Genomic DNA, 15,375 nt, shown 5'->3' on the forward strand with positions numbered 1-15,375 from the left:
TCTTAAAGATAGAAAATCTGTTACTTTTTTCTATAACAGAAAAAATACAACGTAAAGGTGTTAGAGCGATTTAGTATGCAAAGCTCAAAACCTGTTAGCACTCCATTGGCAGCACATTTCAAAATTTCAGTGGCGTTGTCATCACAAGCTGAGGAGGAGGTGGAGCAAATGTCCCATGTTCTTTATGCCAGTGCTGTTGGGAGCCTCAGGCATGCCATGGTGTGCTAAGATTGATATTGTGCACGCTGTGAGTGGATACAAAACCCAGGAAAAGTGCATTGGCAAGTGGTAAAATGGATTTTTCATTATGTGAAGGGTACTACTGATGTTGGCTTGGTTCATGGAAAACATATAGACAGTGGACACTACTATGTGGATTCTTATTATATTGGAGATTTAGACAAAAGGTCTTTCACAGGCTGTGTCTTCACTCTGTTCGGTTGTATTATCAGTTGGAAAGCAATGTTGAAATTGGTTGTTGCTTTATGGGCCGCCAAGGCAGAATACATTGCAGGTATAGAAGCAATGAAAGAAGCTATTTAGCTTTGAGGTTTGGTTGGGGAGTTGGGAAACTGTTGGATAAGATAGTAGTTTACCGCAATTCTCAAGTGCCATACATAAAGCTCACTTTTGCTGGCTATGAAGAGCTATAACTCCCATACATTTGCAGCTAGGCCAAACAACCAAGAAGCATAGTTTCGTTCTTATTACCTCTTTAGTTTCTAGTAAGATAAAGAATCTTTAGTGAGTGTGAGAGAGAGGTATATTAGAAAGAAAGAAAAAAAAGAAAGATATTAACATATTTTAAGAGGCCAAAATGACCTATAAGATTAAACAAGACATTACATCTTAAAATGTTGTCTCCTCTTTGAGGAAAGTAAACCAAAATAAATATAACTAAGTAAAAAAGTAAATAGAAATAGAATTATGAAGTGACTAAAGAATCTTGTCATCTATGCATGGAAGATTCTCAAGTCAGATATATTGTACTTCTCATCTTCAAAAGATCTCTAGAATAGGTTGATCCAGAATGGAGAGGTCTCTGAAGCAAGGGAAGCAACTGTGACAATGGGAGATAATAGTCTTTATTTGTCGATGACAAGGGTGGTGAGTTATCTTAGGGTGTACATGGTTAGATTTGGGCTGTGATAATGAATTGTGACTCTTCTTTTATCGTAGTGGATTTTTTCTGCTGTTCTCCTGCAGTGGACGTAGGCCCTATAGCTGAACCACGTTAAATCCTTGTGTCCCTATTTTGTTGATTTTTTTTTTCACTATTAATGCACATTTGTTTTTTTCTCCGGATTATTAACTTGTTGTTTATCAACATTCTCTTTATTTCCTGTCCATGACTTTTGTTTCACTTGTGTTTTTTCATATTGTAGATATGAATTTCTAATGTTTACCTTTCACTATTGTCAATAGGGTTAATATTTCATGTTCACATGTAGTTTAAGATTCAGGTAATTTCTGAATTAACAATCAGATTTAGACATCATAACTTTTCCTTGTGTTTTGTTTTGGCACTGAAATCATAACGCTTCATTTTAAGCTTGGTAATGGTTATGATTTATAAATTTGTTGGAATGCATTCATTAAAAAATGGTTGTGAGATCAGCGTAAGGTTGAAACTTCATCATTATGAATTCATAATGTGTTCCTTCACCTTTTGGTTTAGTTTTTAGATAGGTAGATAGATGCAATCTGTAATGGTGAAGGATGGATTCCTTAACATTAACACTATGGAATGCTCTCATTATGTACAGACATTTACGATTACATGTCTCCATTGCTTTCCCACAATGTTACTGTTTAATGAGTTTGATTGGACCAGGATGGAAGAGGCCATGGAGAATCAGGAGAGACAGGCCAGAGTACTGCAGATCTCACAGCCTTTGTAAGTTACAAATTGAACAATTTCCTCAGTCAAGCTAATTTTAAGGGTTTGATCTGCAGTTTTTGGTGTCTAGGATTCTGAGTGTGTATTAAAATGAGCATGGAAAAATCATTGAAAAACACCCAAGTTTTTTGCTATTTCCCCAGTGAACTGTCTTGAGCAGTTATATGCGTGCATTATGACAGCATAGATTATGATGCAAAGGTAAACATCATCTACTATGTGGAGTAAAGGAATGCCACGAGTAGAGATGGTGTCGTTTCTCATGAATACTATGTAGCAGGTAAAGCGATGACATAGTAGGAATGTTGTTGCAACTAGTTAATACTATGTAGTACTCAATAGTAATCCATGTTTCAATGGAGTTATCTTGGTACCTGCACTAGACCGAGAAAATGCATGCAACGGCAATATATGAGTATTATAGGGATGTAAGTGGTAGAGGCTAGACTTTTGATAACAATCTAGATATTGTTTGGGTTGGATGTCTATTGTGCCATATCCATCAACTCGCATATGATTGGCTTCCGTATTTAATAACATTTGTTGAGTGTTTACTCTAATTTGTTTATTTCATGATTAAAAATTTACTGTTTTCCATCAATGGTGGTTAAGATTTTTTGGGGAATCTGTACCCATTTAGAGGAAATGGTTCATAACTGTAGAGAAATGGGACTTGCCGGAAGGCAAGGCTCTGCATTAGAACGAGATGTCCAACTATAATAGAAGGATAATATATGTATGGCTTGCAACATCAACTGAAGTTCAAAAAAATAAAATATACACACTGAAATGTAATGTTTTGCTATATTCTGCAGGTCCAAAATCTTTTGCAACAAATGGTAATTTGATTCACCTTCACCTTACTATCTTAGGGTGTTTTAACATCATGAATTGTCTGAACAATATTTTTTGCCGACTTCTGCAGCAATCCAGATTCGAAACAATGTCAGAATCTATCATATCGAAAAATATCCTTGACCTTGCTGATTTCTCTAAGGTTCTATTGGTAAGATCTTGTTGAGTATAGCAATGATGTGGTCATGTGGTCAATTCATTCCGTTTTTACTCGCTGTGGGGGGTTGACAAGGGTGTTTGAGGAAATAAAGAAATTTGTGGCTATTTCATAACTTTCCTCTTCCTTTTTATGCTCTCTGCTATTTGCATGCCTTAACATTGTCACTAGATGAAATGGGAAGCCGAATCGATGATTTAGAAAAGAGCATAGTTGATTTGACCAAAGAGATGGGAATTGAAGTTCCTCCCTCAAGCTCTGGGGGAAACAAGAAAGATCAAGATTAAGATAATAAATTAGCCTACTGTTATCAAATTAGACTAATATGCTGAAGTGGTTGTCACCAACTGTATCTGAATTGAACTATCTATGTATGAATTGTTGATTCATAATTGTCACATAAAATACAGAGGACTTAACATATACCTGAATGATACATATCTTTATTATCCTGGCAATGCTCAGTGATCTTCAATGTTCTTTTATCTAGTAACAATTAGTTTCTTTCCACTAACATGCACCAGAGTACTGAAAACCTGTGTGCAGTGGTCTTATTGTTAAGAGAAACAATTAGTTTCTTTCCAATATGCACTAGAGTACTGAACTGATAAAGACCAGAGGTAATTGGATCAAAATTGTCAAGGATCTGTGTATAATGATAGTTTGTGCATGCAATGCGTGCTCACTTCTAACTTCTGAATCCAACATTGTAATGTAATTTAATAAGTCTATAGATTCAACTATGTGGTCAAGGACCTGTGTGTAAATGATAGTTTGTGCATGCAACGTATGCTCACTTCTAACTTCCTAATCTGACATTATTTTGTAATATCATAACTCTATAGATTCAACTATGTAGCAAGCAAATTAATTAAAAATCACTCCGTGTAAGCATATTACTTGAATAGGATAATGTTAAAGACACTGATGGATCATTAGGTGAAATGTTGGGTCATGTCAATAGTAATCGTCTACCAAGAGCATCCTGGGATAACCCATAACATTGTTTGTTGGATCCTTGGTTTGCAACACCCCTTGAACAATAGCATGATGACTAGACATTGCCCTTATGATGAGATGATGAATTAAATGAGAGGCAGCCTTTGGCCAATGACAGTGTTGTAAGTATTTCAGGTTGAGGAAGCCAGCCTTTGGTCAATGCTAGTATTGCAAGCATTTCAGGTTGAGGAAAACGCATGCTTCAATATGTGCCTGCAAACCAGTGTGGCTAACATACACCCCAACTTTGAGAAAAACAACTCAAGCATATTAATAAATGCTCATGCATCTTTGTAGAGTGATTTCCATATACACCAAAAACAAATATTAAACAGCTTGCTAAAAGGAATAAACTAATTTCCTGCTGCCAGATACCTATCTAATACAAAAGAACACATTACTATGTTTAAACATAAAAAATACAAGGCATTGATGATAAGAAAATGGATGTAAGTGACTCATCAAGACATGTTGTTCACAATAACATATGCAGCTATTTGCACAAAATGGCATTTTGATTCTGGAGCCTTCTTTTGGCGGTTTTATTAATTAATCATTTGCATCACTCTAGGATTTGACAATCCACAGCAACAAAACATTCATAAATTAGTTTTGACACATTTGTCGCAGATTTAGAACTTCTACGAACATGATTGAGAATACACAATGTTACCTTAATGTGATCACTGCACAGTGAACAAAGAATGTGCTTCTCTAGTAGCACATCAAGATATTCTGTTTGTTTGAACATGTTTACATAATCTATAATTAAGGAAGAGAGATCAACAACAAAGAGAATAAATAATCTTGTCCATACAGAAACATTCTCACGATTTGGGATGAGATCATAAACATTTTCAGGAATATTGGATGAGTAGGATAAAGATGGGTTAGGATGATAATGGATTGCGGAGAAATATTTGATCAATGCGTTCTGAGCCCTATTTTAATTTAAGATATGTTTTAGGTTCTTTAGGTATTTTCCCTATTTTGGTGCCTCTTTTACGTTCTTCACCTCATGGTATAAAAAATTACTTGGCTAAAAATGCATCTTCACTTCCTGATGATATGTCAAAGTAGTTCAAGCATTAAACTACACATACTTCTTTTTGTATATAACAATCTATCTTTTATATCAACCCCCTTGAAGATTTGGTGAAAAACTATTTTGTAATAGAAAACCTGTGATTTAGATTGCTAATCCCTACTGGACACGATGCTTTCTCATCATATTCTGCAAACTCCTCATCAGATAGGTCAATGTCTACAAATTTTGATCCTGATACCTGTATAGCAACAAAAACTTTAAATATACTTCTTAGTCAAGTTTTATTATGCAAAGCATGCCTAGTAAAGCCTTGTAAACTATGTCATCAATGTTTATTCAAATATCTGATTGTGAATTTTGAACGCAGTTTGTTTCTCAGGACAAAAGAGTTAGAGAAAATTAAAGGCAAGTGCCGAGTTCAAGGTATTTGGTCAATGTGTACATCTATAGAGCTATGACATCTGCTCATGTAACTACATATATTAACAAACGCATCATTCTCATCAGTGAGGTCAATCACCTCGCGAGTTGCGAATGTCCACTGAGAATGGATGATTGTATCAGCTATGAGGTACTTCAGATAGTATTAATTAATCCAATAACTGGCAAATAGATGTCAGTATCTACTCGTTCAGTTAGCATTGTGCCTCTTTAGGCTCTACATTAATGCAGTGGTTACACCTTTAAGACTCATCATTTGGTTCCTATGTCACATGGGAGCCTCCAGTCCCCAATGGGACCTTCATGGCCACATGCAGTTCCAGCTAAAATTCATTGTGGGACGCACTTTTAGAACTCTTTATATCAGAGTTTTAATGTCTATAAACTTTGACCCTGATATTTGCATAGCAACAAACCTTTAGATATACATCCTAATCAGGTTTGATGATGCAAATCATGCCTAATGAAGCCTTGTAAACTATTTCATCAATATCTAAGAGTTTGAGGAAAGTGCAGGCAGGTGCGGAGTACAGCCTCAAGTCAATGTGGATGCTTTACAGATGTATAGCGCCATGGCATCAGCTCACAGTGAAGCCTTGTAAACTATGCCACCAATGTCGATTTGAATATCTGATTGTGAATTTTGAAAACAGTTTGCTTCTATCAACAAAAGACATTGAGAATAAATGCAGGCAGGTGAGGAGTGCAAGCTCTTAAGTTGATGTGCATGGTTTTTTCAAATGTGCAAAGCTATGGCTTGTAAACTATCTCATCAATGTGAAGTTTGAAAGCAATTTGTTTCTAGGAACAAAAGTGCTCAAGGAAAATGCAGTCAGATGTGGAGTATAAGCTCTTAGGTCAATGTGCATGCTTTCTTTGAAATGTGTAGAGCTATGCAGGCAACTGATAGTGAAGGCTTGTAAACTATCTCATCAATGTTTCTTTTAATATCTGATTGTGAGCAGTTTGTTTCCTGGCGCAAGAGAGTTAGAGCAAAATGCAGGCCAGTGTGGAGTGCAAGTTCATAAGTCAATGCGCATGTTTTTTTCAAATGTATACGACTATACCGTCAGCTCACATGAATCCTTGTAAATCACGTCATTAATGTCTATTTGAATATCTGATTGTGAATTTTGAAAGCATTTGTTTCTTGGAGCAGATGAGTTTGCACAAAAATGCAGGCAGATGCAGAGCTCGTGAGTCAATGTGAATGTTTTCCAAATGTGTAGAGCTATACCATCAGCACACAGAAGTAAGTATATAAACAAGAGCATTATCTATTATCTGCCACGAGGAATAGTCACATGAATCTACAGGTGCTCAATTCAAGCTATTTGATCACTCCATATGTTTTCTGAATGTGTAAAGCTACCCTATCAGCCTGCAGAAGAAGACCCTACTCCTCACTGAGGAATTGTGAGATGAATTTAAATACCATCACTCTAACCAGCAAAGGCCTCCTGCTGGAAGATTGTTTGGCAAAATCCCATAAAGGTAATGACATGAGCATGGCTTAATCCAGCATTTATATGTCTCTTAATAAGTGGTCAAAACATCTCAATGCAAATCATAATGATAAGAAACAATCAACATAATAAAAAAGAAGGATCAAAATCTTGTAGTAAACATACCCCTTCAGCAGCCCATCCACTTCTGAAGGAAAATTCACAAGGTTCGATTCCTCTACAATCAAAGCACGCAATGGCAATATACTTTCCAGACTCGCTATCTTCAAGGGTATATGGACTCCCTTTTCCTTCCACCATAGTGATTGAACCATCTCTGCCACAGAATTTGCACTAAGACAAGAAAAAACTAAAAACATTGAGCACATCCTCCCTTGAACCAAGGCTCGCTTGAGATTCTCGAGCGGCCCTATCTCATTTTGTGCATGAAAAGATCCACAGCACAATGTGCAGAAGATACTTCTTGGTGTCAGAATGTCATATCAAGTTCTTTTACACTCTGAGAATGTTATTGGAAATGATACTTCTTGGTGACAAGTAAAATAAATGAACCTACCTTTCACATAAGTCTATGTTTGGGGTTCTCTTACCAAGTTTTATTTAACGTTGTTCAAATGTTACAGAAAATGATAAGCTTCCCACTTAAAATAAATGAACCTACCTTTTGCACAAGACTAGGTTCAGGATTCTCTCACTAAGTTTTCTTTCATGCTGTTCAAATATTATTATTGATGAAAAGTGTCACTAGTAAATTAGCTGAACCAGAATATGTTCAGGATTTTCTTCCCCAGTTTAATTTCAAATTGTTCAATTATATTATTTGAGATGAAAAGCTTCCACACATGAGGAACTGAGCCTACCTCTTGCACTTTGATGAACTGTTCCTTGGCTTTCTTAGGCAAATCAACCAACTTTTCAGGTATTGCAGATATTACAGGAGGAAATAAAAAAGCTTCACATGCAAAGAACAGAAAAAGCTTACATTTTCACATGAGATGAGATTTTCCTCGGCATTTATATGCAAAATCAATGATTTCACATATGGAAACATTTCCATGAGTAGATATTTCAGATACACGAATGTTTCCACGAGTAGATATTATATGGTATGAAAAGCTTCCAATGTAAAGAAATGAGCTTACCTTTTGCACCAGATGAGCTTTTCCTCGGCTTTTCGGCAAATCTACCATTTCAGATGCAGAAACACAAGAAAACTTGTCTGAAATCTCACCGCAGCTGCCACATTTGACCTGCGAGGTCAGAAAAATGAAGAATAAGTTTACAATGAAAAGAAAGATATCGAAAGAATGCTGCAAAAAGAGATCAATAGAACTAGGATCTTAAAGAAAATAATTCAGAGAAAAGATCGAAAGAACAGGGATCTAAGGAAGGGAGAAAGGCATGGGAGGAGTGAGAAAAAACCAATCAACTAAAGAAGGGAAATGAAAGAAAGATATGGAAGGACTGCAGAATCAAACTGAAGAAGAAGAAAGAAAGAAAGAAATGAAAGAAGGGAGCAATGCTTACCTTGAAGAAGTAAGGGAAATCAGAAGCATCTTGAGGCTGCAAATTTGTGAGGCTTTCAAGCTCAGCTTTGATCTCCAAGGAGAGCAACACCATGGCTACAGAAGATCGCCTCCTCCAGCAGCAGCAGCCGCCTCTCCTCTCTCTCTCTCTCTCTCTCTCTCTCTCTCTATAAACAGAGAGACACAAGACACAGAAATAAGAATGATCACAAACATAGAGAGAGAGAGAGAGAGAGAGAGAGAGAGAGAGTGAGTGAGAGTACATAGTTGAATGAAGCAAATATGGCCTCCTGCCGTCGCCATCGCCTACCGGTGTTTTCCGGAAGGTCTCGTGTCGGCCTCGTGTCATAGCCTACCGGTGTTTTCCGGAAGGTCTTGTGTTGGCCTCGTGTTGGCCTCGTGTCATAGCCTAGCGCTGTTTTCCGGAAGGTCTTGTGTCGGCCCCGTGTCATAGATAAGATAAAGATATCCTCTGAAGCCCTATAGGCTCCGACGGCCCGACTTACAAATCCTGTCCTCCCCAGGCTTTTTTGTCCGCCCCCGGACCCTTTCTGTCCGGCCGGCCAATGCATACACGCGAAAGGCTCACTCTGCCCCCACCACACGTCTGCAAGGTTTTTCATCTTGCATGAACACGAACGCATACCATGCAACAATAATCGCCTTGTATGATGAGGGGCATGTGGAAAACGCAGACCCCTGCCCGAAAAACCTCTTTCGATATTGAACTCTTAACATTAAATAGCTTGAATGCTAGATCAAATTTATTGTAGGGCCCCCTCATTCCATTCCACCTTTGGACCCCAATCGGAATACGAGGAATCACGCTCTTGTGTCCTTTTTTTGTCACCCCCATGCGATCTTTTCATTTCCTTAGCAACATTTTTACTTAGCAGTCGTACCAATCTGAAGCTTCGCTGGTTATAACAACGAACAAAAAGACATGAGCCATGCACAACACTTCTTCATCTGCCACCTTTGACAACCATGTGGAATAGACATATGGTTACATTGAAAAGGAACAACAAATTTCCAATTTTGATCCTAGTATATGCTAAACACACACAAGATTTATGATAGCTTTTGCAACTCAAATTGCCGAGCATCATTTTGCCTCTCTAACGAGGTTACACTGACAAAAAAACAAAATTACAAATTACAAGTACATCGATAGAAGTAGTATCTTTATTAGATAAGCACTAGCGACATTGTCATTGCTTTAAATAAGCGAGCACCTCATGGACTCGTGAATGGTTTGGTGAATGTTGCATAGGTTAGGGGAACTTAAAAGTTATTGCAACGTTAGTTAATCTCTTCATTTTCCCCATATTTTGGTAATTTCTAGGTAACGTTGATTGCCATTCGTTGTTTTTCTTGTAAAAATCATAGAAATAATCGAACTTTTTAAACTTCTTGAAAAATATCCATTAAAACATGCCAATAAAGATTAGTTGCATAAAATACTTGCATATGTCCCATTTTTATTGTACATGTCAAACGCTAGAGCCTAGGACGCAGCACAACCTCTACGTGCACATTTGACTAGATTCCACGCAATTAAATGATCCATCTTGGCATCAAAGTTTCTTTTTTTTTGCTTAATAAACATGCATCGAAAACAAACACTTCTCTAATAACACAAACAAAGTTGGGTAGTTATGAACCTTTCTTATTGACAAAGATGGGCACTTTTTAAACACCGAAAATACCTTTTATTGTGTGTTAAGTAGAGACGCCAAATTTCTCTCTCGCTAACATTCCAAAACAAAGTTCATAATTTTGAAATCTTCTTTGATTGATTGTAGTCCAACTAATTAGGTTTCTTTAGACATGGCACCTTGGAACTCTATAAGGTTGGTGAAGAGACATCAACTTGCACCATCAATAACTTGGCTTGTTGCTTTAAAAGTAGGCCATAGCCCCATATAATTGTTGCATATCGAAGATGAGACAAAAACACACATGCACTTATGTCTTCATTAACCACATTCTCTAATATTGGTCTTTGCAAGTAGATATGGCCATGCTTCATTCTCCACTACCAATGATGAAGATCATGTTGCAAGTGTGCAATAAGCTTGTGCGTAACGTAACCCCTTCAATTAGATCGTACCTACAAGGATTGTTACCTTTGAGGAATAGTCCAAATTCGATAATCTTACATTGTCAATAGCCTAATGTGTTGCTCTAGAAGCACCTCGTACTGCCTTATAATTGATGCATACATGCTCCTTTCTCTTGATGACCTAAAACAAAAATGGGGAAGTGTTGTCGTGTATGCATAGTAATTCAATACAAAATGGGGTGGTTTGGGAGACTATTAGTTCCATAATATTGTGGGTTTTGTGGACTAGTAGATGTCGAAGGATATTTCAGCAAATTCAATGGAATGTTGTGGATATAGTCAAGAAGATTTGGTTGACCTTGGTGCATACACTAAAAGGAGAGTATGACGCTATCAAGGGTGATTTAGATGTAGTCCTTCAAAAGAAAGAGGTTTTTAAGAAGACATGAGAAAGGATGAATGTATTTTACATGGTTAATTGTTGTATACATTGGAGGTATTCGCCACCTCTCTGGGTATTTCCTCCACCGATATGAGACATGGGGATATGTTAATTGTTATTGGTACTACCTTAGGAGTTATGTATGTTAATGGCAGTCTATGAGTAGTTGAAAAGAAAGAAATAATTGAGATTTTGTGCAATCTCATTCGAGACTTATTTTTTGGTTTGGTGATATCAAAAGAAATTATGGCATCATGGCTTATTTGGAATTTTGCCCTTCGAGGAGTAGGAAAAGGATACGAAGTGAAATTTGAAAACAGGGTTTGGAACATGATTTTGTAATCACTAAAATGCTAAATGATATGTATGCAGAATCCCATTTCTTCTTATAAGATGAATGGAGTAATTGAAATAGGTGGAGGGGGGTGCTCTTATGTATGCATTCGGAAGAAGTTTGTTTCTTCTTATGTGATGGATGGTGTCATGAAGCACTGTTGATTGCATGCAACATGTGGAAGGTTATCATATGCATATAAACTGGTCGAAGGGTTGAGATCCCTTAAGGTGGGTGTTGATCACATGGCTTTACATGATGGCATGTTCATACATACTGGAATCATGGATCGAGGCACACAAAATGACCTCTATACCATAATGCTTTGATTGAGTTTTACGTTGAATATGGAAAATAGAGGAGGCTTGGTCATTGTAAATGTGGGGGTATATTGGATGCATGTGATGGATGACCCAAAGGTGGTATCTGGATATGTTGAATATGAATATGATGAGGCAGATTAATTTCGTTTGAACATATGCAAATTCATGGTATGTTTCAACTATTGAGGAAGTGTTCAATCAAGTCTATCAAAAGAAGAATTCATGGCTAGCTATTGTCTTACACAAGACGGGTTGGGGAAGGATAATCATCTCCTTTCCATCATTTTGTATTTTGTAGCTGATATGCTTTTTTAAACTAATGGAATGATATGTTTTCTAAACAATAAAAAAGGCTTCTCTTTGGGTAGTTGTGACCATGCCTTGTTTTCTTTTCACACAAAATGTAGCTATATTTGATTCAAATACCCAAGACAAAAAGAAAGAAACAAGTCAAGTCTTGGAGCAACAAACATGATGGTCGAATATGTGGAGGCAAACAAAGTTGCATTTAACCAAAATGATTAAATTATGGCTGAATTTGAAAAGGTAAGATACTCGTGGGACACTTATTGTAGTGTAGGCAATATTGTGAGCAAATATACACATGAGAATGTTTAAGATTGATGATGTGGGTACAAACACAATACTACTCCTCTTAGCAATTAGCGAAATGAGAACTTTGAAAATCGATGAGGTTGCCATAAACTTGTAGCCAATAACGAAGTGAAAACTTTGAAGAAAGGTGAGCTTACCATATGATGTTAGATTCTACCTCGTAGCAAATATTCAAAACAAGAATTTTGAAGATTGACAGTGCGAATATAGATTGCCATCAGCTCATACGGTAACCCATTTGTTGCATTTGGGGATTTGATTTATTGTGGATCACATAGTAAATAAATTTCAATAATTTCCAAACAAATTTTGTAAGGGAGATATATTAAGTGAAAATAACTTCCACATCCTTGCCTTCAAACAAAGAAGGTGTCAAATCTATTAACATCTATTATGAGGATTGTTAGAAACATATGTATCGAGGAAGGATGGCTTTGGATAGTCGATATTGATCACAATGTGATTGCAACAGTTGGCATTGGAAATTATACGATTGATCAAGCATCATTAGGGTGGGTAAGGCATAGAAAGCAAAAAACGAGGCCTTGACAATGACAACCCATCCACAAGAATTGTATTGTTAGCCAAAATAACAAGTCTACAACAAAGACTAGTCAATTGCTTCTCGGCTTGAAGAATAATATCAATTAGCTTGGTCCATAATACAATAACTCTCTTTTTATGTTGTCACTAAGGAGAACTTTCATACAAATCACTTATAGAGAAGGGATTAAGACAACTATTGCTCCGATTTATAGAGACGAGGCCTTGGTTAGGGCTACTCGGGGCGGATTGAGTTGGCAAGAACTTGCTCCTTTGCAATAGTCTTTTCATTGTTTGTACAAGGTCGTCGAGTGGGCTATTATTGTATTTCTCATTGATTGCCCCTTTTGTTCCCACCTTAATATTGAATTGCCTACATACATTCATATGGGATTCAAGGGCATTCTCTAATATATAGTTATGCCCCCTTTCATTAACATTATAATTGCCACTAGCTTTGATATACTCTTCATTCACGGCAACTCCACAGAGCCCACATATCCATTTTCCACAAAAGAGGCTTTTCACATGGGCAATATATGTTGGTGTGCATTCTTCAATATGTTCACAACACTCACACTTAACTTGATCAACTTCTTGCACCATACCTCTTTCTAATGGGTCCTCATCATTCATTTTGAAGCTCTCTTCCATTTTCATCACCATTATCATCAAGTACATATAATTGCTCCCTTCATTAATTCACAATCATATGATCAATTTTTGGAGAACATGAAGGGAAAGAGAAACCTCTACACATCATAGCAATGGGGTGAAGATATGGCGTGCAAATCTGGCAAAGATTTTTATTTAGAACAATGGATCTTAGGAGCATAGCAAGAATGATGAATATGACAAATGAGAAGAACAATCACACCATAAAAAAAGGATTGAAATCTTAACACCACCTACAATATGAAGCCTAAAGTATGGGGCTTATAAGGCATATATATAGTCCTAGCATTAGAGTTTAGAAGGGAAAACAACAATAAGGACAAAGTCATCAATAACAAGTATATTTTAAGTGTGTGGGGGTAAGGTGGACCTTGACTCCACATATTGAGGGGATTATTATCATCCCATCACCATAATAATAATATTGACCCATCATCAATAAGCCACATGCTAGGAGGACACACACACACACACACACACACACACACACACACACACACACACACACACACACACACACACACACACAACACACACACAATCTCTCTCTCTCTCTCTCCAAGTTCCCACATTTTAAAATTTATTCTCGAATTCACCCTCGTAGAGTATTTAAACTTCTCCCTTAAAAGATGCCGATATTTCCTTCTTTCTCTCTAATGACATCGTTTTAAGGTGTAATCTCTCGTTCGTTCTCGTATGCATGCCTCTTAAAAGACACAAGGACATATGTACACATATTTTTATATATTCCCTCCCCCCCCCCTTTTCAAAATAAGCTTTAAAAGTTTTCTGTATGTGATTGCCATGTACACACATTGGTTGATCGTTGAGCAATATGGTCATTGCAAACAAGCACATTGCATTTGTGATTTTGAGGTTTCTCTAGACCAAAATTTGTTGAGGCATCTTGACTTTCTACATGTCTAACCGGTTCAATGAATCACAATACGTTATTTTAATGCTAGAAAGCGGTAATATACATCAAATACAATCACATCCATATGGTGTCTAACTGACTTCAAAAAGTAGGAAATGCATATTATCTACACATTGATAACATTGTCATCAATTTGTCTTATTTAGCTCAACAATGACTTCAACATATTTTATTTTGCGTTGTCGACCTTTGAGGTTACAATCAAACACTTTAGCCACAAGTTGGATGTTTTTTTATTTTTAAATGGGGTATTATTCAATGAAACGAAAAGAGATTACCCTTGTTTGGCAACTTGGCTAAGTTTATGATTCTACCAACCAAGATGACCTATTGATTCTTGAAGTGCCCCATGAAAAGGCATCCAAAATACCAATTTCCAAATCAATTCTGGATGTCTTTGGCATGTAAAACTAGCAACCAACCAATAATATTTGTGAGTTGAGTGATTCACCTCCTATGTTATTTATTCTTGGTCTTATTATTAGAGAAGCCAAATTTGGAAAGTGAATAAAAAATAGTGGAACCACTAACATGATTTAACATACATATGCATAGCCTATAGGTATACAATATATATAGAATTTGGTAATTGAATAATGAAAGCCACGCATATTTTGTGATTTGATTCAAGAAAAGGAGCATTGTATTAGCTTGCACATATTTTATTTATAGCATAAGTGCTTATACTTTTGCATCGATTAAAATTGGTAACTTTGATATTGTCTTTGTACATAGACTAAGGTAGTCCCAATATGATATATAAATTTCAACGTTCAGATCAAGTATCCATAAGCGTGAAACCTAGGGCATGAGGAAATATGACAATATATTGGATTCTTTGAAGGAGCATTAGATCAATTTGTGTGTGGTTTATTTTGTCGATGATTTACACTTCGAAACATAGACTTGGACATTGAGACATTAATACACCATAAATACATATATGACCAATGCTACATTGTTTGGTCAATGCCTAATACTTTCTTAACATACACTTGGACATTGACGCACCAACACACCATAAATAAACACATATAGGACCATCTCTC

The 15,375-nt window shown here is 36.6% G+C and overlaps 2 protein-coding genes and 1 long non-coding RNA gene across 3 annotated transcripts; 2 read left to right on the top strand and 1 right to left on the bottom strand.

The window, feature by feature from the left end:
* The first annotated feature begins 1,714 nt into the window (after window positions 1-1,714).
* On the top strand, window positions 1,715-3,426 carry LOC147855048 (heat shock factor-binding protein-like). Its single transcript, XM_087331574.1, has 5 exons — window positions 1,715-1,760; window positions 1,835-1,897; window positions 2,716-2,739; window positions 2,826-2,906; window positions 3,084-3,426. Exons 1-5 carry the CDS (start codon window positions 1,743-1,745, stop codon window positions 3,111-3,113), a joined length of 216 nt encoding a protein of 71 aa, XP_087187700.1. The 5' UTR covers window positions 1,715-1,742; the 3' UTR covers window positions 3,114-3,426.
* Window positions 1,904-2,501, top strand: LOC147855049 (uncharacterized). Its single transcript, XR_015531056.1, has 2 exons — window positions 1,904-2,207; window positions 2,243-2,501. It is a non-coding gene; the product is annotated as an uncharacterized LOC147855049 (long non-coding RNA).
* Window positions 3,427-4,975: 1,549 nt separating the features above from the next.
* LOC147855050 (uncharacterized) lies at window positions 4,976-8,546 on the bottom strand. The gene is made up of 4 exons (XM_087331560.1): window positions 8,394-8,546; window positions 8,009-8,116; window positions 7,032-7,199; window positions 4,976-5,197 (listed from the first exon to the last, which is right to left on the bottom strand). Exons 1-4 carry the CDS (start codon window positions 8,484-8,486, stop codon window positions 5,075-5,077), a joined length of 492 nt encoding a protein of 163 aa, XP_087187686.1. The 5' UTR covers window positions 8,487-8,546; the 3' UTR covers window positions 4,976-5,074.
* Window positions 8,547-15,375: the final 6,829 nt, after the last annotated feature.

This window comes from Azolla caroliniana, unplaced genomic scaffold (assembly GCF_043228905.1).
Source record: "Azolla caroliniana isolate FFs.n. ecotype wild unplaced genomic scaffold, voAzoCaro1.0.p SCAF_15, whole genome shotgun sequence".
In the NCBI taxonomy this organism is placed as follows: domain Eukaryota; kingdom Viridiplantae; phylum Streptophyta; class Polypodiopsida; order Salviniales; family Salviniaceae; genus Azolla; species Azolla caroliniana.

What these genes read in the sequence shown, in the direction of transcription:
- LOC147855050 (XM_087331560.1), bottom strand. Translation starts at nt 8,486, where the DNA reads ATGGTGTTGCTCTCCTTGGAGATCAAAGCTGAGCTTGAAAGCCTCACA. An exon ending in ATTTCCCTTACTTCTTCAAG is followed by an intron (nt 8,117 to 8,393) that starts GTAAGCATTGCT and finishes CTGACCTCGCAG; the next exon opens with GTCAAATGTGGCAGCTGCGG. An exon ending in GTGGATGGGCTGCTGAAGGG is followed by an intron (nt 5,198 to 7,031) that starts GTATGTTTACTA and finishes GTTGCTATACAG; the next exon opens with GTATCAGGATCAAAATTTGT.
- LOC147855048 (XM_087331574.1), top strand. An exon ending in CTGCAGATCTCACAGCCTTT is followed by an intron (nt 1,898 to 2,715) that starts GTAAGTTACAAA and finishes TATATTCTGCAG; the next exon opens with GTCCAAAATCTTTTGCAACA. An exon ending in ATTTCTCTAAGGTTCTATTG is followed by an intron (nt 2,907 to 3,083) that starts GTAAGATCTTGT and finishes CATTGTCACTAG; the next exon opens with ATGAAATGGGAAGCCGAATC.